This window comes from Raphanus sativus, chromosome 9 (assembly GCF_000801105.2).
Source record: "Raphanus sativus cultivar WK10039 chromosome 9, ASM80110v3, whole genome shotgun sequence".
In the NCBI taxonomy this organism is placed as follows: domain Eukaryota; kingdom Viridiplantae; phylum Streptophyta; class Magnoliopsida; order Brassicales; family Brassicaceae; genus Raphanus; species Raphanus sativus.
Window position 1 is genome coordinate 5,174,824 of NC_079519.1, and position 25,962 is coordinate 5,200,785.

General features: G+C 32.0%; 3 protein-coding genes and 1 pseudogene across 3 annotated transcripts; 2 read left to right on the forward strand and 2 right to left on the reverse strand.

Annotated features, from left to right (window-relative positions):
* Positions 1-2,839: 2,839 nt before the first annotated feature.
* LOC108835736 (uncharacterized) lies at positions 2,840-8,013 on the reverse strand (annotated as a pseudogene).
* Positions 8,014-16,040: 8,027 nt separating this feature from the next.
* On the forward strand, positions 16,041-17,553 carry LOC108826693 (GDSL esterase/lipase At1g73610). Its single transcript, XM_018600075.2, has 5 exons — positions 16,041-16,272; positions 16,456-16,586; positions 16,705-16,941; positions 17,036-17,291; positions 17,390-17,553. The coding sequence occupies exons 1-5, from the start codon at positions 16,041-16,043 to the stop codon at positions 17,551-17,553; spliced, it is 1,020 nt and encodes a 339-aa protein (XP_018455577.2).
* Positions 17,554-21,269: 3,716 nt separating this feature from the next.
* Positions 21,270-22,164, forward strand: LOC130499926 (uncharacterized). The gene is made up of 2 exons (XM_056994440.1): positions 21,270-21,738; positions 21,820-22,164. The coding sequence occupies exons 1-2, from the start codon at positions 21,346-21,348 to the stop codon at positions 21,988-21,990; spliced, it is 564 nt and encodes a 187-aa protein (XP_056850420.1). The 5' UTR covers positions 21,270-21,345; the 3' UTR covers positions 21,991-22,164.
* Positions 22,165-22,254: 90 nt separating this feature from the next.
* On the reverse strand, positions 22,255-22,892 carry LOC130499927 (uncharacterized protein At1g43920, Chloroplastic-like). The gene is made up of 2 exons (XM_056994441.1): positions 22,713-22,892; positions 22,255-22,595 (listed from the first exon to the last, which is right to left on the reverse strand). Exons 1-2 carry the CDS (start codon positions 22,863-22,865, stop codon positions 22,347-22,349), a joined length of 402 nt encoding a protein of 133 aa, XP_056850421.1. The 5' UTR covers positions 22,866-22,892; the 3' UTR covers positions 22,255-22,346.
* Positions 22,893-25,962: the final 3,070 nt, after the last annotated feature.

A 25,962-nucleotide genomic window follows, 5' to 3' on the forward strand; every position in this document is an offset into this window, starting at 1 on the left:
GACAAAAGAGAAGAAGACTATGCCGTGTCACTTCCCTTTTATTACAAACTCAACAGAAACGTTTTCAGAAGTTTCCAACTCGGTGTTCATTCTCTGTTCTGTCTCACAATGTATTTACCTTTTGTACATAGATACCAAATCCAATAATAGATAGATATTAGTTGAAAATTGCCTAAATTAAATTGCTGCGATTTTGACCAATTTTTTTTTTTGCTGCGATTTACTTTCAACAAGTGAGTGAGAATGTGATACTACTACATGAGAGATTGAAATGGCCGAGGTTGTCATAAATTAGTTAATCTCGTCACGAAAAGATTTCCGTATCTAATTTGAGAATTAAAATCATTTAACATTTTTGACCAAAAATCATATTTTCCAAACGCACTGTAAGAGGATGACGTAGTAACGCAAAAGGGTTTGAATGTCATTTCGAGTGGCCATAGTTGCAGATTATAGTGTGTGCCTGCCACTAGGTGATGTTGGGTCGGCCGTCGCCCAGACAGAGCTTTGAGAGCTTTTTGTCATTTGTCTTTCTCTCTCTCATTTTCTGGCTTTTTAGTTAACTATTTTAATTTCTCAAAAAATAACATTAGTACTCCGTAGTTTGTTTGTTTTGGTTACTTTCGAGAATTTGGTTTTATTTAATTTTCTTTTCGTATCAGAAGATTAGATATGTTATAGATACGATATGAAGATCAATTAGAAATTTAGAAACCACGACCTCTTTTCATTGTATATAAGCTTTTAAACATAGGTGAACTTTGGACCTGGAACTTTAATCATCACCTTTGGGCTTTTTAGTAAGATATGTATGCATAGAAATTAACTGCTATATAAGCATATGCACTAAATATACTGTATAAACATCACCACAATATCTAAACTGTGTATATATTATATGTTGAGTGACTGTCATTCTTTTTGTCGCGCTTAAGAATATAGTATTGTTTGTTGCACGTGGAAACTTACTTCAAGTTACTAACCCCTAAGGGTTTTACTAAATATACTGGTAATAATTATCTTATCTGTCTCTAAAGAGTAGTGTAATTCTGATAACCCAACAAATAAAGACAAATGCGGCTTTGAAGTCGAGGAACAGTCACATGGTCGCCTACACACATTCCTATATCCCTTATCTAAATATTCTAAGCAATATACCAGTAATACGAATTCTCTCAAATTGAGGTGTTCGTATGATGCTCTTGGAGATACTTCGTGGATTTTTTTTTCCCAAATTGATATATTACTTTACAGAAGAGTTACAAATACAAGCAAGCAACCAAAGATGACATACGATCTTGATCAACCAAAAAATGACCATACTTCGTGGATTTTGTAACTTTTTTGAAGTTGAAAGATGTTTTTAATTTTACCAAAAAAAAGAAAGAAAGATGTTTCTAACATATTTGGGCCTGTTTTGCTTTAAAGTCCAGAGTAATACATCTCTTTAACCCATACAATAATACTTCTGAAGGCTGTCCAACCACAAATTTTATAAATTGATTTTTTCTTCTTTTTTCCAAGTCGGCGTACTCTTTTGACTAGCTCTTTTTCAATTTGGCCGAGTTCAGTTAATGAGATTTGTTCAAGAGATGTAATCCATATACAACATATTGTGTTGTTGGTTATTGTATCTTGGGTGTGGTAGTCGGTTTGGTTCTGAAAGCTTCAGTTGGTTGTAATTTTTGTTGTTGATGAAGGTATATGCTCTTGGGCTTTTTGCTGCTGTCGTTGATTTTGTTTTGGCGTGAATTTTTCTTTTCACGGTTGGGTGTGCTCATGCCATTTGGTTATTGATTCATGTTGATGTGAGTCATTTCGGTTTGGCAGTGCCAGTTTTAGTGTTGCTGGCTTCCAATTTAGTATCCATCGTACTATTTAACACACACACACACACACATCACGTAACCTAAACATGTTGTGTAGTAAATCTCTATAGAGAGAAGGAGAGAGAGGGTCACCACTCGCCAGTTTCTTCCTCCCGAAGAAAACGAAAGCAGAAGTGTAATAAGAGTTACAATCAGGGTAGAGAATTTGTTGAGCTTCCAACTGAAAATAGGGCACGAATGTTTTCTACGCTAAAGAAAACTTCCCACTTCTTGAAAGATGGAGTAATGAACACGTCGATGCCAAACACATCTTGTCCACCGTCGAAAACGAACCCATTTCCCACCGCTATGAAAGTCGAGAGCTTAATCAAGCTTGCCATTCCCCATTCCGGTTTAAACATATGAAAGCGCTTTGGCTCATAAAATTTCGCCAGTCCCCACCCATGAGGCTTTGGTTATGTATGTTTTCGAACCATGTTTCCACCTATCTATCCAGCTTGGTGTTATATATCTGAGCCAGCGTCCTACTTGATGGCGAAATTGTTGTAACTGAGTTAAGATTAAGCTCAACTTTTACTTTATTATAGAATGAAAAATAAAGTGAAAAATAAATTCTATTTTAGAATAAAAATAAAATGAGATAGTTATGTTCTTAATTTTTGAGGATTTCATTAGTTTTTGCCAGCTTTCACATTTCATAATGTTTCTAACCCATGAAACTTCAACAAAAATTTCAGAAAAATGCAAATATATTTTTATTGCAAATAAGCCAAGTAGAGCGTCTTTCCAATTATTTTCCTTTATTAAGGGTCCGATTGGTAATGACTGTAGCTTCAAAATTATTGCTGTAAAAAAAAGTCTGTAGACTTTTTGCTGTAACTCTAAATTTTATTGCTGTAAAATTTTATGGAAAGCACTAAAAATTTGTTTTGGATATTTGGCTCTACAGAACACTTCTACAGCTTGTAGGTTATTTCAAGAGCTGTAGTTTTAAAAAATAAATTAAAGCATGATTGCTCTGATTTTGGTGTTTTAGAAATAAATGAGACTGTGGAGAGCACCCATAGCTATTACCGATCACACCCTAACTTTCATAAGTTCAGAGGGGCGAGGTAAAAAAGTTTTAGACGAAAAAAAATACAAAGCCTTGTAATATTTTTGTAAAAACAACATAAAAGTATTAAGCAAGGTACTTGGGTTTAGTTTTCAACTTTTCATATTTGGTTCCATTAAACTTTTTCCTTCAGTAGCTCCTCGATGACTTCAGCTGCTTGCCCAACTGTGACCATGGACTGTACTTTCTCATCCTCTATTTCAATCCCAAACGTTTCCTCTAAGGCCGACACTAACTGCACCTATAACCCAACCACATGAGTCATGAGTATGTGCATATCGGTTACAAAGTATAAACACATAATCTGGGTTAATATGCAGGAAACTTTTTTTTTTTTTGCTAAAATTTGGTAATATGCAGGAAACTTGTAACCTAAATAAAAGAAAACACAAAGTCTCTGGATGATATCGTGTTCTCTATTTTTTCCGTTTGTTGCTTTAGAATAAACAGTTAAATAAGGAAACGTGGCAACTCTTCACAAGGGTTTCAATCTTAACATGGCGACGGCGAGACATTAATATGAGCTTGAAAATATACTTAAATTCACTGAAAAAAAAAACGGACGTTAAACATGAAAAGCTTTTTTTTTTTTTTTTGATCAAACAAAAACATGAAAAGCTTATAACTTACAATGTCAAGAGAATCAGCACCGAGATCATCAACAAAAGAGGCCCGAGCCGTTGCTTCCCAAGCCTTAACTTCGAGTTTCTCTACTACAATCTTAATCACCTTGTCCATTATCTCTTTGTTTGCCTGTTTACCCACAACAAAAAAGAATAAATTAATGTTGAGTTGAATCGGGAGGTCTAATTATATTTTTTCTTTTTGAGATTTATGGTACAGAAGGGCGCGCTAGAGATACCATAGGGCGAGCCTGCATGCAAGACGGAAAGGGATGGAAGTGAGTCGGAGATGGGGATGAAGAAGTGAGGGATTAGTTAGTTTTATTGTACAAATATAGACTTCAGTGATGAAGATCTGAGAGACAGCGAGACTGCAGACAGTTCATGTGAGATGAGGTGCTTGGCACATGGAATCAGAGCCTGGACCTGACGGATAAGGGGCCCTTGTCGAGACAAAAAAAATATATTTAAGTTTATCTTCTAGTTGTCATAAGTCGCTTAAACTTTGTTCAACAGATGCTGAAAGATGCTGGATTCGATGAGGTAATCGCAGAAGTGGGGGTTTGTTCATCGCCAAGAGAAACTGATTAACTATGGCATTATTTTTCAAGATTATATAAATGGAGGATATAAATAAATTTGGCTATGTAAGATCATCAAAATCCAGTTCCCACCTTTCATCTTGTTGGTGGCTATGTTGCGTCTTCAATCATTTACATTTTAAGTCCTGTCCAATTTCGTATGATCAATTTTGATATTATTGAACAGAAACAAAGAGTGAACCAGAAGTCGCCCACCGGTGAATTACATAGCAGAGATCACAAGATTTAAGCCAACAAAAGAGTGATGGTAAGATCATCTTAAACCCTAATTAAAGAGTGTCGGTTTTAGAGAAGGACAAGATCTCGACTTCAAACTTGATAGCGTCGTCAGCAAGGAAACCTTTGGTTGAGTCTTTGAGATCTGCGAAAGATATAAACTTCTCAAAACCCCATCCATTTTCTGTTGCATTAGGCCATCCCTCCACCACAGAGAAAATAAATCAAGAACTGATTAGGAACATGTTTTTTTTTTCTTACAAAATTGAGCTTAAATAGTCTATATTAGTAGATAACAAACCTTGTTTCTCCAAATGGTTGTATCGAATCTGGTCAATAACCCGTAACTTGGCTTTCACGTAACCTTTTCATTTGACGCACATAACAAAAAGAGTGACAACGAATTGCCCGTTGCATGCCCAACTCCATTTGGATACACTTTCAACACCCTATAAAGCACACAACCATCACATATCTAGTCTCTAGCGATATACATGAGGGTCACCACTCACCAGTCTCTTCCTCCAGAAGAAAACGAACCAGAAGTGTAAGAGTCAAGATTACGTGTAGAGAAATTAGTGAGCTTCCAGTTGAAAAGAGGGTCACGAATGTTTTCTTCGTAAGAGAAAACTTCCCACTTCTCAAAGGGGTTAGCAACGAGAATATCAACACCAAACACACTTTGTCCACCGTCGAGAATGAATCCATGTCAAGGATCTCTGTAGTAACCAATCTCAAGAAAGTTTAGCTGTCCATATTGTTGTTTAAACAAATGGAAGCGCTGCGCATCAGTCTCTGCATAACCCAAACAAAACTAGTTAGTCGGAAGCAACCACAAAAAGATTAAGCAAATCTTTCACACTTTCTATAGATTAATTAGTACCCTGAAAGAAATGGTACCTGTCTATAGTGCTTTTATAGGTGAGGAATGTGATCTCTGCATACACATCGTGTGGGTTGGCTATGAGGCTTGAGTTATCGATTCTCACGTACATCGAAACGAATCCACCCGAACCCGCTGGCTTGTTCTCGTTAGGGTAGACGAGTAACGTCCTTGTAACATTTCAAACAAAAAGAAGGTCAAACTATATATACTTAATACATTAACAAATTTTAACCTTTACGAGATTCAGAGCAATGTGTTAAAATATCATTAGTGATTTTTCAACGCTAATCACGTCAATTTTTAACATGTGTAAATTGAATGGTAGAACAAAATTCCGACTATGAATCTTTTTTTATAGTTATATAGTTATATTAGAGTTTAAAATTTAACTATACTTTAATACTAGGATCTATAATTTTTAAAAAAATTAGATGATGGCACTATTATTTTAAAACTAGATGTTTAACACGCATATGCGGGCATATATATATATTTTATAGTTACTTATTAATATATTAATTACTAATTAAAAGATTATAATGGTAAATTCATATTTTTTTTCATTTGAATATTCTCATGTATTATGATTTTTTTTCTTGGAAATTCTTATGTATATTAAATTCATTATTAATAAATAAATTTTAGAAATCATTCAATATTATTTTTTCAATTATAAAATGTAATAGTTTTACTTTTTTTTTTTGAAAATTCTTATGTATACTATATTCATTATTAATAAAAAAATTAGAAATCACTCAATATTATCTTTTAATCAATTATATGTTTGATAAATTTTTAAGAATTTTGGTTAGATACTATGGATAAAATTGCTCTAACTGATATCTCTTACTGAACATAATAGGATTGATATTTTTACTGATATAGATAAATAAACAAAACAAAGATCTTCTATTCGACTAAGATTAGATTGCTGAGTCACAAGTCAATACTCGTTAAAGGAAAATAGTCAATCCTGCGTTGACCTACATTAAGGAGCAATATAGTGTGTCCTGCTGTTGTTTCTTTTTTTGTTCTCAAGGAGAGTGAATATTTTGAATCAGTTTCTCAACTGCCAATGGAAAAAAGAACAAATACAGATCATTTTCTGACTAGAGAGAGAATATTATCTTTCTCATTTTGACACATTTTATACATAGAGAAGGGAAGTGAAGACCTACCAAAATATTCTTCCGTGAGATAAATTTCTCAAAAAAGATCATTGCTATATACGAAACAGATACATTGATGGTGGTATTGTTATGCAGACAAAAGCCGTAAATGTTTTGACCTAATTCAACAATCACATACAACTCGCTTTGAAAGAGAAGCCATTTCACAAAAGAAATTCAATAATCACATACAATTCGCTTGAAAGAGAAGCCATTTCACAAAATAAAACTAATCGATACTACAAGTGAAACTCAAGAACACAAACTTACTCCAATCATGGTGTGAATAGTTTCTTGGCAAATCCGTACATTCATTTGATCATTGTAAAAGTTTTCCAAGGCCATGTTTCACCTTCATATATTCATTGTGTTTGAGCTTGCCAATGATCTTCATGGAAAGTAAGGATCATATCAAGATATTAACTCAAATCAACCCCAAAACTAGACATCAAACTCAACATAAATACAAAAACATTTTAAAACAAAATTTTGATGAAAACAGTAGTAAAGAAAAATTTCTAAAATGGACAAACACTACAAGAAAACATATCAATTATAAAGGCCATATTCCTTATTAATTCGTTGTAATAGGAAGTTTACGACGAATCAACAAGGAATAGCGTTTCGTTGTAAAACGCCCGTTGTAATGGAAGATTCGTTGTAATTTTCTTGTAACATTTACGACGAAATAAATTCGTTGTAAAGGCGAAAGAGAGGATTTCGTCGTAATTTCGTAGTTAGCTTTCGTCGTAAAAACTAGTATAGTTTCTTTGTAAAATCGTCTTTAAGTGCTTGTACATTTTACAACGAATTTACAAGTCCTTCTATGTAAAATCCTCATAAGTTTTACAAGAAATTTACAAGATTTTCTTGTAAATTCCTTGTAAAACTTATGAAGATTTTACAAGTATTTCCTTGTAAACTTCTTGTAACCATTACAAAGAATTTACATCTGATTGAGGTATTATTATAATATTATGAGATATTCAAAATTTAAATTATAAATTAAATACTGGAAATTAAATTACTTTAAAGAAATTATATAAATGTCACAAAGTAATATTCAAATTTATAATGGAAACAATTTTTTAAAAAAATATAATGACGCCGTCGAAGTAGTTGTTGGGGACGTTTTTTCCCGGAGAATCTCGTACTTCATCCACGGGTTCCGTTTGGAAGAGTAGGACGAAGTCTCCCTTGCGACTTTGTTGATGAAGCTTGTTTCCACCGTCCATCCCTTCTTTTTAGGAGTCACTTTGAAAAAAGAATTATAGTAATTTAATTAATTATATAAAAATGATTAGAAAATAAAATATACTTTAATTTAAAAAAAAAATCTAATCAGTCATTTAAATACCACAACCTAATATTTTATATATAATTTTGTTACCTAAATTTACCACATAAACTAACCACCTAAACTAATTACCTAAACTAATCACCTACTAATTAACTAAACTAACCACCTAAACTAATTACCTAAAACCTAAACTAATATTTTAAGAAGAAACATACCTTGAGAGGCTTAAGAGAGGAGTGGTTTGAGAGGAATGAATGAGGCATTCCTCATTCATGTTTCGAGTTATATATAGAAACACAATTCCTCTTAAAGTCATCGTAATTTTACGAGGAATCTACCAGGCCCGCATTTTTAGATTTACAACAAATTTACAAGGAAACATTACAATGAATTTACAAGGAATTATTTACAACGAATTTACAAGGAAAGCATTACAACGAATTTACAAGGAAAGCATATTACGAGGAATCTACCAGGCCCGTGTTTTCAGTTACGACAAATTTACTAGGACTATACATGAAATCCCGAAAATCAAATCCCTAAACCCCAAAATCATTTATCTATATAACACTACCCTTTTACCCTTACGAGGAATCTACCAGGCCCGCATTTTTAGAGTTACAACTTACAACGAATTTACAAGGAAACATTACAACGAATTTACAAGGAATTATTTACAACGAATTTACAAGGAAAGCATTACAACGAATTTACAAAGAAAGCGTATTACGAGAAATCTACCAGGCCCGTGTTTTCAGTTACAACAAATTTACTAGGACTATGTATGAAATCCCGAAAATCAAATCCCTAAACCCAAAATCAGTTATCTATATAACACTACCTTTTTACCACATCATCCTCTTTATCCAATAAACCATAAACTCCAATTAAATCCTTAAAACCCAAAGCATAAGTATTATAATCAGACAACATAGAAATGCATTAAGTTTTAAACTGATTTATATACTAAAAACTGATTTTTATATAACTAATTTACAAGGAAAGTATTACAACAAAATTACAAGGAAAGAATTACAACGAATTTACCATGTCCGCGTTTTTAGTTACAACGAATTTACAAGGAAGTATTGCAACGAATTTACAAGGAAACTTTTACAACGAATTTACAAGAAATGTATTACAACGAATTTACAAGGACATATGTATTACGAGGAATCTACCAGTCCCGTGTTCTCCATTACGACGAATTTACTAGGACTATATCTGAATCCCTGAAAATCAAATCCCTAAACCCCAAAGTCTATAACCTATAACATTATATCCTTTTTACCACATCCTCCTCTTTATCCCATTTTCTCTAAAATCCTAAACTCCAATTTAATCCTTAAAATCCAATGAATAGTTATTTTAACCAAACAACATACACATGCATTAAGTCTTAAAATGATTTATATATTTAATACATATATTATATCATTCTAAATCATTCGAGATTTTATCAATATCAACAAAATATTGATCATCATTGTTTGCATTGAACTCGTCTTTACCTTCTATATTTATCATATCGTCGGAAACATTTTCATATTGACGGTTATCCGGATCAATAAGAGGGATGTCATCTGTTTGTTGTTCAAATACTTCGACTTCAATAATACAAGCTTCTTCTTGCAAATGTGATTCCAACAGTTATTCCTCCACGAGGTGTAACTTTGATAGCAATTAATCAAATTATTCTAGAATCTCCAAACCAAGGGAATGAAATGAAGTTAACTTGATCGGCTTGAGAATCCTTACAGCGAAATCAGTTTGGTAAAACACACTTGAAACATGTTTTCACCAAAAAAGATAATGTTAACATGTTTCGTCGTAAAAGCCTTGTAAAGTTATAAGGATTTTACAACGAATTTTCTCTTTCCTCATAAAATCGATGTAAATTTACATGTAAATTACGACGAACTTTTTTCCTTGCAAATTTACTAAGACTTTACAACGAAACTCAGTTTCGTCGTAAAGTCGTAGTAATTTACTCGTAAATTTACGAGGAATATAATTCCTTGTAATCTTTCCTTGTTATAGGCATGTTTTCTTGTAGTGAAAGCAACAATTTTTAGCTCTCTGGTTTGTTGTTTTCTGCTAGTAGTTAGCTTATGATTTAATTCAGATTACCAAAACTCATCATCTACATTAGATTACTTTGTTTCGTCTATTTTTTTCTATGGTACGTCTGGTCATCTTTTGTACATTTTTTTATCTTATTAAATTGAAATGGAAAGATATTTTTGGTTTTATTATGACCCTTTAAAAATAGATCATATGGATTCTAAGGATCTGAATATTTCTTGTTCTGGTTGAAAAAACTAAGGGAGATGTATTGAACTGTGGATTTTAAATGCTTTAAAGGTTTAAAGTGGTTTGGAGTAAATCTCGTTGATATAGGTGGGATTTACAAAAACCAAAAAACAAAATTGGTGATTTTTATTGAGATTTCCACTCAAACTTCAGAGTACTTTAGATCAGTGATATATTAATCTATTTTTATTTTTTGAACAGAAAAACGTGAAGGGTTGTTTCCTTAGTTTAATAATTTTTTTGGTTCTGTTTCTATGCTTAGTTTCTCTGTTACTTTTCCTTTTCTCTGTAAGTTTGGCTCTAAACTCAATATTAATGACAACCCTTTCTACAAAAAAAAAAGAAATACGTCTTTACGTTTTGGTTTTGGAATGATAGATCATTCAAAAAGACCTATTTATGATCTTAAAGCAAGAAACATAGCTTTAGCTCTCCTCTGTTTTCTAGTGGAAGGAAAGAACCAGAGCACCTATCTACTACCTTAGTTTGCATATTTGGAGCAAGTAGTCTTACAGAAGCACAAAAAAAAAAAAAACATAGTCTCGCAGAAGCTTTTGAGTGTTGATTCAGTCATTACATAAACACTTTCAGCTAATTAGAAAAAACTTCTAACAATAAACACAGAGACCTGAATCAAATCGACATTAGCAAGCGTCCCTTGGAAACATTCAGTTAAATTCACGCTTTAAGCTTTTAAACACTTCCCCACCACAAATTTCTTTAGCCCTTCTTTGTTAATTCCATCAACATAAAACCGACAATAAAATGAGTGATCTTAAACCTTATGTACGTTTTAACAACATCAGAAGCTCGTATCTCCCCATAACAACAATTGTTGATCCAAGAATCCCTATTATAAAGAATGATAATCGTAGATATGGCATAATAATATTCGTATTGCGAAACTTCAAATCTCACAAAAGCTCCATTATGTACGGAATTGGGCACCACAAGCGAGACGACGACGCCTTGTTGGAAACCCAAATCGACATCATTCCAGACTGTCATGCTTGTGATAGAAAGTGCAGAGAGACATTGTCAAGGAGAGACGTCGGTGGGCTCGTATCATTTTAGGGATGTGGATTGTAGTTTTCTTTGGTTTATTTGTAATATTAATATTGGATCTTTCCATATAACAACTATAGAGGTGTGATTTCTATAACGATGATTTTGACTTAAAAATGAAGAAAAGCTTGCATCAAATCCTCTTCGTGGATTTCTCTTTGCAGATTTGTATTTTTTTGAATAACAGGAGATTTGATTTGGTTTTTATAATGTACTAATTGAATAACAGTGGATTGCAAGTTTTTTCTGATGACTTTACTTAAATGTCATATTCAATAACACATGATTTGAATTTTTTTTCAGAAATCATTAGTTGAATAACATGTGGGATTTTGAAACAAAACCAAAACACTTTAAAATCTACAATTCAATACACCCCCCCTAAAATTAGACACATGATAATACTTCTTCATCTACCATGGTATTTGAAAATTTGTTTAAAACTAAAATATATAAAATAACCATTTAATTTCGTAGCAAAAACTAAAAAAAAACTATATTTGAAATATTAAATATTCTTATTATTTTCAAAGTAAAATTACTACAATATTTGAGAGCATTGGGTTGGATCCACTATGACATAGATTGAGAATTCATTTGATGATTTGTACTCACATCAATAGTTGGCTTGGTCTGACTTCAATATTTATTTGCTTGCTTATGCTCGTCCTATCAAGCACCCATGTCCAAATAACAACAGAAACTTATCTTCCTACAAATCATCATCAAATTTTGCAATATGAGATTATACCATTAATGTATTTAATGATTATACTATTGGATTACAATGAGCCTATAATATACTAGAAAATCAATTAACATTCAGTGTTAGCAGTTATATTTTAAGAAGTTTACAATATACTTTCATTTTTCTATATATGGCCGTAAGTTTAGTGGGAAGGTTTGATATTATATTATTATTGTAAATAATATTTAATATATCAGAGACTTTCTACCCAACATTGGTTCCACTTTGGAATTTGTAGATAGGACTTTGAGTGTTTTATACTCCCTCGGTTTTATACTAGATGATGTTTTACATCAATGTACGAATAATAATAAAAAATAAAATCTCTTAAATATAACATTAAAATATGATAAAAATAATTTCTTTAATTATAAATGTAAATACGAAAATGTAATTGTTTACATAATTTCTAATAAAGATAAAGTTACCTAAATATGTGAAAACATCATCTATTATGAAACAACAAAATTCACCTAAAACATCATGTATATTGAACTTTACTAATTTACTAGATGATAACCCGCGCCTTGCGCGGGGTGAACTTTTTTTTAAATATGTTGTATCTAAATAAATAATATATTTTTTGTTATCAATAATTTTTTTTACATTTGATTAGGGATGACATATGGGTAGGTATCATTTGGTTTGGTTAGGTTCGGTATGGATCTTTGCAAATTTGGTTCGAATCTTTATATGTTCGGTTTGGTTTTAGATTCAGATAACCCATTTAATTTTTTAAAAACTTAAAGTTCATATATACTTTAAATTTCTCAAAACATAAAAATAAAGATAATATGTTACATATAAATTTGAATAATGTATATCAAAATACTTAAATTTAACATAAAAATTGGTTTAACTTAAATATTTGGATAGAAAATGAATAGATATTTTCAGTATTTTGGTATTTTGAATAATGTTTAGTTATTTTAAATATATAATTTTTACTATTTTTATATATTTCTAAATATTTTGGACAATTTAAAAACATCTTAAGTATTTTGTTTATTTCTTTGAGATATTAATTTTTTAAAATAATATATTTAAGTATATAAATTTGATTCGAATATACTCGGATACCCAAAATATTTTGGTCCGAATCGGGTTCGGTTCTGGTTTTTAGATACCAAAATTTTAAATATGTTCAGATATCTAACCAAATTGATTAAAGTTCTATACTATTTTGTAGATTGGATTTGGTTCGGTTATTTGGATTCGGATTTTTTTTCCAACCATATATTTTTTTATTGTAACCAAATTTTAAATGAAAATGACGATGGTTCATACTGATTTTGGGTATGCAACAATTTTTAAACCAAAACACTTTCTTTTATGTACGTGATTTATTTATTTAATCATTAAAAAATATTCAAGACCCATTAAAAACGATAGGCTGAATTGAAAAAAAGTTACTATTAATCACAAAATTTTCAATGTGAGGCTTGTACCATTTTTAGTAATTTATAATCGTTTTAGAAAATTCGAAATACAACATATAAGAAAAAATATAAATTTTTTTTATTATATGCTTAATGTGATTATTTAATTTATTTTAACAAATAAAATTAAACGAAAAGTATAGAGGATAAAAAATTATTATCAAATCTTTATTATTCATAATCATTAATGGTGATATATATGTCAATCATATTAGGAAGTTCCGTAGCTTTTATTTAAGGAAACAACAAAAAATATTCTTTTGTATATTAATAATTGATTTAATAGTTATTTAATAAAAACTATAATATATGTGTAGATGGACCAACTTATTTCTCTAACAATCCTCAGAATAATTTTCATGATGACACGTGGCTACCAAACAATGTTGCAATGTTCCAGAATTAATATATAGGGGATATAAAGATGCCCACGAAAGGTGGTTTCTTTATGTTTTTGATTTGTAACCAACCTAACCATCCTCCATGAAACAAAAATATATCCTTCAATTAGCAAACAATCCAAGGAAACTAAAGTACTTCATGGTTTCCCCGCACTCAAAGAATTATCCTGTTCAAAATTTAACAAATAAACTGAAGTTTCAAGGATACAAGTTACCATAGTATATAAATAAAGAAATAATATTTAATGTATGTGAAAGTTATAAATTTTGTAAGACAACCTTGAACATAATCAATTTTTATTTGTAACGGAAACATGAAGTTATTAATGGAATTTCCATTTTTGTTGTTAAATATCTTACCGGATTGATTAGAAAGACACAAGCTATGCTTCAAACAGCTTTATCTAAGTGTGAGTTGTATTCTACATGATTCTAAAGATTGATGCATGCTATCACTTTTTATTCCTGTGAGAACCGGATGTATGTGTTCAAAGATGATGATGATGCTCTGCTGAGCAGAAAACCGAGTGAGAGCAGTGGGTATGCTGACAGTGAACTGTATGATTACAAGGTTTTGTTCTTGTCACCTTACCCATACCTCTAGGTGACTAGGTCGTAAAACACCTACATTAAGCATTCTGAAATATGGGAATAATGTTTGAAAGTGCTTACCATTTGTATGCATTCCTTCAACTATTGGCTAATGTCTCATTAGTTACCCTTTCTATATGTCTTACGTGGTCTTTTGGTTGGATGGGTTTCCCCCAATGCGGAGCGTTCTTCATCTTGGGGGAAGAGGCAACATGAGTTTTCTATGGTCTAGCATGGGGATGACAATTGTGTTACGTCCTAGTCTCAGCAGCTGACTTGCGGCTGATGAATTTATCACGTATCTACGAGATGTTTGATATAAATTTGTGAAAACCCGAACCAAAATCATTATTTTAAAAATGTTAACCCAAACCAAAATTACCACAAATCAGTTTTTATGAAAACCATATTTTTAGTTGTTAACCCAAACCAAAATCAAATAGAACACATATTTGCACCTTAACCATACTGAATTGAAATTTTGGTTTGGGATTCCCCTGTACAAAGAATATTACTCAAGAAAAGTAAGGATGAATATAGCTTAAAATTGATCTTATTCGTGTGTTTAGTACAGTCTTTCGTATCGTTAGATTTAGGAAATCATAATATATATCTAGCATAAATAGCCTTATATTTGGCTATCATATATATAGTATTAACTATTTTGAAGTCAATCACTGGTGAACTGAATGCGATACGCGTTAATTATTGTATCAGTTGAATAAGTGATTGACAAGCAAGATATATGTTCATAATTATCAACTGGAGAGTGTATCATTTATCATTTTTAGAACAATTAGTGTATCAATTATCGATTTTGTTAAATTTTATACTATTAAATAAATTAAACAATTATATTAATCATATCATAATTTTTTTAGATTTTTGGATATGCTATATTTAAATTTATAAATGACTATAAATTATTACAATTTTTAAAAAAAATCTCATATTAAAATTTTTGTAATGAATAATTTTTTTTTTCCTTATAGTAAAATACAAATGATCATAATTCTATGAGTAGGAAATTTCATTTAATATATATTCATATTAAAAATATGTATCTATTTAATATCATTTAAGTTAAACTATATGCCTATATATATTACTTTCTAAATTTTGGAAACATATATCATATTTAAATTAAAAATTAAATACTTTTACATTTTAATTTGATCAAATCATTAAAATATATTTTACATATCTTTTGTTATTAATAGAATTTTTTTACGAAGAACATATTTATTTAACAAATGTTTTACAAAATATCTCAATTGCGAAGGATGCATGTTATTACAGGAAAATAGTCAATCTACTGCTGGCCTACATTGATGAGGAGAAATATAACGTGTCATGCTGTCGTTTTTTTGTTCTGAAGTAGAAATGTATATTTTGAGTCAAAAACGATGGTAGATATGTAAATAGTTTAGGAAAATATCGCAACTGTCAATGACAATAAAAAGAACAGATTCAGATCATTTGCTTGACTAGAGATTGTATTATCTTTCTCATTTGACACATTCTATATACTTTACGTTTATTGTTAGATAATACGCAGGATTCGTTGAATTTGATATTTCTTTCCAAGTCTTAATACAGTGATAAAATCATAATTTGTTAAATTATGTATATCTTTGAAGGAAGTCTTGTATAAATATTGACTCTTTTCTCTGTCAATTAAATTATCTTGTTTAGATCTCATTTTCAGTGATTAACCAAACACCTTAAGCTAGAATATTACGTTATGATGTCCAAAATGCTAGTGGCATTTGTGCTCACTTGTCTATTTTATGTTGGTTGTGCTCAACAGTCAACGGTTTCAGCACTTTTCGCTTTTGGAGACTCAATATTAGATACTGGGAACAATAATCTTCTTGCAACTCTTACCAAGGTCAATTTTTTTCCATACGGTAGAGATTTAGGTGGACTACCTACCGGAAGATTTGGAAACGGGAGAGTTTTTTCAGATATGATAGGTATATACTATTGATCTATGCACTTGTTTATTGCTAATATAATTAGTTTGCAACATTAATTAGGATTTTTTTTGCATGCATGGATCGATATGGTTTTTAGAATGAAACTTTTTATGACAAAAGAAAACTAAGGATTTTTTATATTTAAAACATATTATCTAACATCAATAGTGTCGTGTGCAGCCGAAGGTTTGGGATTGAAGAATCTCTTACCAGCATATCGTAACCCAGCCCTCTCAAGCAACGATCTAGTGACTGGTGTGTGTTTTGCATCTGGTGGATCTGGACTTGATTCTATCACTGCCAGGATACAGGTAAATTTCATAATGAATCATTTATAATCTTTTATACCAAAAAATCATTTATAATCACTTTTTATTTGTTTAAAATTGTAACATATTGTTTTATTTCTGGTGTTGTTGAATGTATTAGGGGGTTATATGGGTGCAAGATCAAGTGAGAGATTTTCATAACTACATCACTAGACTAAACGGTGTAGTAGGGAGTCAAGAGAAAACAAATGAAATTATATCAAATGCGGTATATTTAATCTCAGCGGGGAATAATGATATTGCTATCACATATTTCACTACGGGAACTAGAAGGTTACAATACACTCTTCCAGCATACACTGATCTTCTAGTCACTTGGACTCGTGATCTAATAAAGGTACAAACTAGATAAATTCAAATATTCATGTGTCCATTTTTCGTCAAAAATATTAATCTAATATATAGTATTGTTTTCTTTGTGTTATTCGAAGAGTCTATACGATATGGGTGCAAGAAAATTTGCGGTTATGGGAACACTACCGCTAGGTTGCTTACCGGGAGCAAGAAGCTCGATTGCAAACTTATTCAAAGTCTGTGAAATGTTTTCAAATCAAGCAGCTGCTATGTTTAACCAGAAATTATCTGCTGAACTTGACAATCTTGGCGCAACATTTCCGGGTGCCAAATTCATGTACGTAGATATGTACAATTCTCTTATGGGTCTCATCAACAACCCTCAAGCTTCAGGTAATTACGACATAATCTAACAACAAAATCTTATAAACGTTAGATTACAATATATATTGATAACATGTAACATAAGCTATCATCGTTGGAAAATGTAGGGTTCGTTGATGCAGCTGATGGATGTTGTTGCACACCAACGTCTATAATGCCGTGCTTAGATGCGTCTCTTTACGTGTTTTGGGATATTGCCCATCCGACCCAGAAGTCATACCAAACGATCACGCCAAATATTATTCAAGATATCAAAGCAAAGCTCGCATGATCAATTTCTCAAGTTTTAGTTTGTTTTAAGTAATATCCTGTTCCGAGGAATAAATAACAATCTGTTATCTCAAACTCTATAATTTATTTAACGTAACTATTTTGAGTGTTAGACTTGAGTCACTTGACCCTCACACTGTCTCTGATCCAAAATAAATCTGTAGTCTATATAGTCAAATTTATATTAGGGTTCAGATCTGATTTGCGGGCCTTGGAGGTTTCTGATAATGCATGATAGTGTCCTCCTGAAGATATATCAACAAACGTAAAACGGTGGATTTAAGTAAACAAATCAAAAAGTTACTTTTGTTATGACTTATTGAAGTTTGAGCAAGACTTTTCCAAATTATTTCATAATTAATATTTCCCCGTTTCTATATACAAATAGTTACGATTTAATTTATTTCATAATATAAGTTGTTTTTAAAATCTAATACAAAAAAATATTATGATAAAATAATATTTAAACAAAAAGTTATAAATAAAGTTAAAAGTATTATTTATGATTGATAAAGTTAGAAATGTTATTTGTGATTGATTCTTTTTTTTAATTAAATGTTAAAGTTATAAATGTGTTTTTCTAAATATTTGCGCTGTTAGAGCATCTCCAAAAAAACTTTCTATTTTAGAGTTTTCAAAATTCTAAATTTGAAGTTTCAAAGTGTTCTTCTCCAAAAGCAAAACTTCAAATTTAACTTAAAAATTAATTATATTTTACACTATAGTCCTTATATTTGTTATAATTAATATAAATTCATAAAAATTTATAAATAACTAGCATATATATAAAAATATCACATTGATATTAATTAATAAAATCTTACAGTAAATATATAAATTATAAATATAAATATATAACTAAATATTAAATTACAAGAAAAAGACACTATTTTAAAAGTTGCAAAACTTCATATTTGAAGTTCAAAGATGTTTTTAAATTCATATTTGAAGTCTAAAGATGTTTTTAAACGGGAAATCGGCCAAAAAAACACTGAACTTTGCAGGAATTGCCAAAACAAACCTGTACTCGAGCCTGGCAAAAAAAACACTGAACTATCATTGACTTTTTCAGTATATTAAAAAAATTACGATTGACTTTCCAGATTAACACACCGTTAACAGAGAGTTAAGACAGTGTTAACTCACCGTTAATTATTGCCGTTTAACGAAATGACGTCGTTTTGATCAAAATCTTTGTTAAGACAAAATCTCAAAACGATGTCGTTTAATTTAATTAAAAGGATGTTGGTTGTGGGATTCGAACACAGGCACTCGTATTTCTGGAAAGGGGTTATTTGCCACTAAGCTAGTGGACTTCTCGGAAGATTACTCTACATGTTTATTTTTATTGTTCAAAAGATGTGGATGACTGAATTAAAACAAAACAAAACGCGTAAGTGCGTAACCCTAATTTCTCAGATTCCAAATCGATTTGGGGATTTCTTGTGGATGGCAAGGACGAAGTTCACAAGGAACGGAAAAACGGTAACGATCTTTGGAGGGATGAGAAACTTCGAGTACGGGAGTGAAGAAGCGGTTCAGTCGAAGAAGAATGAGAGTGAAGAAGTGGTTCAGCCGTCGAAGAAGGGTGAAGGGAGTGTCTCTGAACCAAAGAAATCGGCGAAGGAAGGTGGAAAACGCGGTGCCTCTGTGAGTCAGTCATCGCCGGGGAGATCGAGGAAGAGTAAAAGAGTTGAAGCGAAGATGATGGTGGCATCTCCAGAGAAGGTTACGAGGCGTGGGACACCATATGGGTCGCCTGTGGTATCTCCGGAGAAGGTTACAAGGCGTGGGACACCATATGGTGGTTCTACTCCGTCTCCTAGACAAATGAAGAAGCAGAAGGTTACTGGTGGGTCAACTCGAAACTCGAAGACGAGAGATGATGATGTTGATGATGTTGATGACAGAGAAGAATGTCCACAGAAGGAGACAAAAGAGCTGAATCCTCGAAGTGAAGAAGAGGAATTTGGAGATATAGGTGATGATGTACCGCTAGCATTAGAAGATGGTAGGTTAGCATTAGAAGATGGTAGGGTTGATGTAGAAGAAGATGATGGTATTGCTGGCATCGAAGAAGAAAACTGCGGAGATTTGGGTCTTCATTTTGGTGAGGAAGCAAGAAATGATGACTGTGAGGTTGATGAAGATGAAGGGGATGATTATGCTTGTGATGAAGATAAAATCCCTGATCCGATGTCTTCAGATGATGAGAATGAAGAGGAGATGATACCTGCGGAAGCTTACAGAGCAGACACTGATCCAGAGGAGCTACTTCTGCTTGGCAAAGTATTTTCAGATGCTGAGGACTTCAAACATACTTGTCTCAGGTATACCCTCAAAACCAGATACAACATCAAATTCTACCGATCCAGTAGCTTGAAGATGGGTGCAAAATGTGCTGCTGAGATGAGAGACGACGAGTCTCCATGTCTTTGGATGGTGTACTGTTCTTATGATAGGAAGAAGCAGAAATTGATGGTAAAGACATACGTCAATGACCATAGGTGTGAGAAGACAGGGCACTCGAAGATACTTAAGAGGTCAGCAATTGCAAGTTTATTTGCTGAGCGGTTAAGGCTGAATCCGAAGATCACAGCAAAGGAGATACAGGCGGAGATCTTGAGGGAATATAAGATGGAAGTCAAAGAAAACTCATGCATTAAGGCCAAGACGAAATTGATGAGAGAAAGGAGGAAGACCCATGAGGAGCATTTTGATAAAATCTGGGATTACCAAGCAGAGATCTTGAGGAGCAATCCTGGATTCACAATGGACATTGAGACCATACCAGGAGCCACAGTTGGAAGCAAGCAGAGGTTCTACAGGCTCTACATGTGTTTCCAAGCACAAAAGGAATCATGGAAGAAGACTTGTAGGCCAGTTATTGGCTTAGACGAAGCTTTTCTGAAGTGGGACATCAAGGGACAGTTGTTGGCTGCGGTTGGAAGAGATGGAGACAATAGGATTGTCCCTATTGCTTGGGCTGTAGTGGAGATAGAGAATGATACAAACTGGGATTGGTTTGTGCAGCATTTGGCCGCGGATTTGGGATTGGAACTTGGGAAAGGCTTTGTTGTAATTTCTGACAAACAAAAGGTAAACGAGTTTCTGATTCTTATATATGTCTGATTCTTTTTTGTGATTCTTGTGATTCTTATATTTTTGTGATTCTTGTGATTCTTATATTTTTCTGATTTTTTTTTTGTTTCTGTAGGGACTAGTGAAGGCAGTTCATAACCTCCTTCCAGAAGCTGAGCATAGGCAGTGTTGTCGCCATATTTACGAGAACTGGAGGAAAGGTGGAAAAGATCTAAGGTTACAGAAGTTCTTCTGGTACATTGCAAGGTGCTACACTCCTGGTATGTTCAACTACAACATGGATGAGCTTAAGAGATATGATCCAGGCGCACATGCATCTCTGGTTAAGACAAAGCCAGAGACTTGGTCTAGAGCTTTCTTCAAGATAGGCTCCAACTGCAATGATAATCTGAACAACTTGTGTGAGTCCTTCAACATGACCATCAGGGAGGCTAGGAAGAAGCCTCTGCTCGACATGTTAGAGGAGATAAGGCGCCAATGTATGACTAGGAACTACTTAAGGTCTAAGATGGCTACGGCCAGGAAGACTAGGTTCACGGAAAAGACACACAAAGAGTTAGCCAGGGTTGAGGAGAAGTCTAAAGAGTGTACACTGCGTTGGGCAATTAGGCCAGAGACTGAGGTGGAGGACCAAGAGCAGACGTATGTTGTGAGTTTGGAGAGGGAGACTTGTGCATGTCGAAGCTGGCAAATGAATGGTATTCCATGCATCCATGCTGCTAAGGTCATCCTTGGTGCGAAAAGGAAGCTTTCTGAGTTTGTTGCTCCTTGCTACACAACAAACCAGTGGCGTGAAACCTACAGTTATGGGATCAGTCCTTTAAATGGGATGATAGAGTGGCCTCAGACCAATAGATTAGGTGTGATTCCACCACCTAATCGAAATGGCAAGCCTGGTAGGCCTAAAAACCATGATCGAAAGAAGGGAACCAATGAGACAGTGTCTACTACCAAGCTGAGCCGTGCGAACAGGGTGATGACATGCTCTAATTGCAAAGAAGAAGGGCACTACAAGAATACATGTCGGAAGGCTTTTGTCCCGAGTTCACCTAAGAAACCAAGAGGCAGACCAAGGAAGTATCAGGTAAGGTTCTTAGTTTTGTAGCTATTGGTAATGTTTCTGAGATTTTTTGAGGTTATTGACAATTCATTTGGGATGATACAGGGACTACATTTTGAAGAGTCACAAGCTCAAACCTCCCAAGCTCAATCCTCACAACCTCACTTATCACAAGCTTCCCAAGCTCACTCCTCACAAACTGAAGCATCACGATGGGAAGTTCCTCAATCTACCCAAGCATCACAGACTGGAGCGTGGGAAAGATGGTTCTCTTAGAACTACTCTTTTGTTTGTTGTGTGATGTTGTCTCTCTCGGATTTATGTTTTGTTGTATGATGGATGATGTACTTCTTTTTCTTTTGTTTAGCTGTTTTCTTAAACAATGATGATGGTTGTGTGATGTTGTCTCTCTCTTTGCTGTTTTCTTAAACAATGATGATGGTTGTGTGATGTTATCTTTTTCTTTTACTTATTTTGTTCTGTTTTGTTGTGTTGATGATCAAGAAGTAAACAACTCTTACATTAACCATAACATAAAGAGTCTTGAAACCATTAGAATTACACAAACACACAAATCAAACACAAGACATATTCAAAGACAACTCATTTCAAAGACAACCCATTCCTAGTGCTTATTTTCTCATGATGAACACAATACATGAAACTGATGCCACTAGAAAACCCACTTTGATGATCACATTCATCTTCTTAACTTCATTGCTAGCCTTCTTGACATCTTCTTTCAGCTGTTCCTCCACATTTTTGAGGTTGTCGATCTCCATTTTGAGCTTCCTCAAATCCGATGCAAAGCAATCAACTTTAGGCAATGCATCGTGAACCTCTTCGTAGACAGCTTCATCTACCCATTTGTACAAGTGATCCTGGGCACAAATCATGTACACAATCTATGTTCAGACAATTTCTCACTACCTAGACATTGAAGCTTTACATTTCAGAACACAACAAGGTTACAGAAACACAAACAATTAACCACTTACATTTCGAAACGTTGGGCATCTAAAGAAAGTTCTTCCTGGATTTTCCTTCGTTTTTGATGTGTAAATCCCAGTTCTTCGACCACATCCGCATTGCTCTGGGATACCACGAATACCCATCGTATTCACAGACGAATCCTCACAACACGAACTCATCGTGTGACACTCGAAGAAATGGAAGAGAATCGAGCTTCTTAAGGAAGAAATGGAAGAGAATCGAGCTCTGTTCGTCAATGGAGCTTCTGATTTTATGATTTGGGAATTTAGGGTTTATGAGGAGAAAACGACGTTTCTTATTTATTCATTTAACTAGGATTAAAGCCAATATAAGGAATGATGTTTGTCAATCTATTGTAAAGTCCACTAGCTCAGTGGCAAAAACCCGTTCCATTTAACTCGAGCACACAGATTCGATACCCGATGGAAGCACATATTTTTAATAACATTTCTAAATAAAACTACGTCGTTTCAGTCATTTTTTTTTAATCAGACAAAGAGACAAAACGACGTCGTATGATTTAACACCCAAAATTAACGACGTCGTAATTATCTGTTAACCCTGTTAACGGTGTGCTAATCTGGAAAGTCAATCGTAACGTCCTTAATAAACCGAAAAAGTCAAAGAAAGTTCAGTGTTTTTTTGGTGAGCCAATATGTCCAGGTTTGTTTTGGCAATTCCTGCAAAGTTCAGTGTTTTTCTGGCCGATTTCCCTAAATCTTAAAACTTCTTATTTTAAAGTTTTTATTTAGTTTTATGTGTAAAACTTAAATTTATGAAAATAAATATGAAATATTATGTGATATGGTTTTTTTTTAAAGATTAAAATGATAAATAATAAAATATCTAAAAATCATAAAATGTAGTATCTAATTATAAGGACCAAAATGCAAATAAAAAGTAAAACTTCAAATTTGAAGTTTTGAATAGTGAAATTCTATATTTGAAGTTTCACTACTAAAAACTTTAAATTTGAAGTTTTGAAATTTTATTTTGGAGAAAAAAACTTAAATATGAAGTTATATTTTTTGGAGAAGCTCTTGGACAAAACTTCAAATTAAAAAGAGAGGGAGTAGTAGTAAGATTTATTATGCTATTGTCAATTTCTCTTTGATTTAATGCCTGCTTTGATCAGAGGGCCTTCGAAGTTCAAACCACCGTATTCATGGAGCATCTTTTCATGTCGATTTTGATAATACTGACATTTTATTTCCTTTTTCTTACAGCTTTTGTTATTTTGTCAAAAAAACTCTAGATTTAAATATCACTGGTCCGTAGCTGGATTCTTTTGCCTGTCACATGAATCCAAAACCTCACGTGAACCTCAGTTTTAAACTAGTCCTAATTTCAATAAATCTAGTGGCGATATTTAAATAACCTTTTCAGTTTTTTTTGTCTGCTAATATTTTCAGTTTAACGTCTTCTTTTTGTAGATTTGAAGTTTTAAATAGGCACGCAAATTAAAATCGTAAACTAAATTAAAATTTGAAATTAGTAACTGTGTAAAAGTGTTTACCCCTGAAATTATTGTTCAACGGATGGAAAAATGTTTCCTTTAAGGCACTAAGTCTTCTGACAGCCTCGTGAGTTGAGATAAGTTTTGTCATTATTACATTCCCCAAACACATATTCTCTGTTCTTTCGCAATGCAAATGGACCATTGTTCTCGGAATTGATGAATCATATTATTGTTAGAAACCCTTATTGTTAATGAAACTGTACTGTATCTCTAAAATTATCTAGATTGTGTACAAATGTAAGTATTTTACCAATAACAAAACTTACATAATAAAAAAAATGCAAAAATGCAAGTTAGTAATTTTTGCTGATAAAAATATAAAGAGCAATTTCAATAAATGGAAAAAAGTGTCTTAGTAGATTATAGTGGAAATTTTTACAAATTAACACTTAAACTAGGTGTGTTGTCCGCACATGCGGGCATAAATTTTTTATAAATACTTATTAGTTTATATCTAATTAATCTAAAACTAGCATAATAAATTATTATTAATATTTTTAAATAGTTAAATCAAACATCAAAATATTTATATATGTCAAATACTTTCAATCAAAATATATACTTATTATTGTGCTAAGTTTTTTTAAAACATTTCATATCTTAGAGATAGTTTAGAAAATATATTTATATTTTTTGGTTGACTAATATTTAATAATAAATTGTTTTGTATCTTATTTTTTTTAACTTTTATAATAAAAATATTGTTGTCAGATAGGCACAAAAAGAATATATATAGAAGAATTATTATTTTTTGATAATTCTAAAATATTATTTGTAATCAATTATTTAATATAGCATATAACATATAAACTTTATATCATTAAAATAAATTAGTGAATAGTTAGAAACTAATAATAAATTAATAACCTATCTAAAAATCTAAAACCTAATAAAAATATGACAAATAAGAAAAGCTAATATAACATATAAATTTAATATTAATAAAATAAAATTCGTTTTTATTTATATAAAATATTCATCAAGGCTATTATTTTAAATTAATGATTTAGTGACTCAGCTCAAAACAAATAATACATCAATGATAATTTAGCTTAAACTTAATAAAATATGTCAAATAAGCAAAATTAGCTAAAATCATGGAGAACATGACAAGTAAGCAAAATCACTTCCTAAATAATAGTATAGATTTACAAACTAACACTTTCATATTATTAAATTATATGTTAATAGTATTTTAAAATTTTAGTAAATAACAATAATTTTTGTAGTGATAAATAGTTATGTTGTAAATAAAGTTATACTATATTTTTTTGTAATATTACAAAATGTCAATATATTTTTAAAACGTATTAAAAGATAAGCTAAATATTTATAATAAGAACTAAAGTATTTTTAATAAATTTTATTTATTTTCATATTTTGTTTTTCTTTATAACAAAGTGAATACCATATAAATTATTTTGATTGGTTTAATATGTATTTCGTCATTCCGCAAATTTTCAACTTTTTCTCAGTTTAATTAATTTTTTCAACAGCATAACTATTTTTTTCACGATTCCGCGATTACGCAACGGTTACCAATCAGAGCCAAACTGTGATTGCAGACAACTTCTTGAAATAAATCTTTTTAAATGGCAATATACAATTTGATTTCTGTTTGTAAACTATTCAGAATAAACTCATATTAATGACAAACTTTCACATTGAAAATGAGTAAAGTAAATCAAGTTTTTTTTTCAGAATAAACTTTCTTTTAATCCAGAACAAATGTTTGT

Excerpts from the sequence above, each read along its gene's own strand:
- LOC108826693 (XM_018600075.2), top strand. The coding sequence starts at position 16,041 with ATGATGTCCAAAATGCTAGTGGCATTTGTGCTCACTTGTCTATTTTAT. Across the intron at positions 16,273-16,455 it reads AGTTTTTTCAGATATGATAG|CCGAAGGTTTGGGATTGAAG; the intron begins GTATATACTATT and ends TGTCGTGTGCAG. Across the intron at positions 17,292-17,389 it reads CAACAACCCTCAAGCTTCAG|GGTTCGTTGATGCAGCTGAT; the intron begins GTAATTACGACA and ends TGGAAAATGTAG.
- LOC130499926 (XM_056994440.1), top strand. The coding sequence starts at position 21,346 with ATGAATGGTATTCCATGCATCCATGCTGCTAAGGTCATCCTTGGTGCG. Across the intron at positions 21,739-21,819 it reads GCAGACCAAGGAAGTATCAG|GGACTACATTTTGAAGAGTC; the intron begins GTAAGGTTCTTA and ends GGGATGATACAG.
- LOC130499927 (XM_056994441.1), bottom strand. The coding sequence starts at position 22,865 with ATGAGTTCGTGTTGTGAGGATTCGTCTGTGAATACGATGGGTATTCGT. Across the intron at positions 22,596-22,712 it reads GATGCCCAACGTTTCGAAAT|GATCACTTGTACAAATGGGT; the intron begins GTAAGTGGTTAA and ends ATTTGTGCCCAG.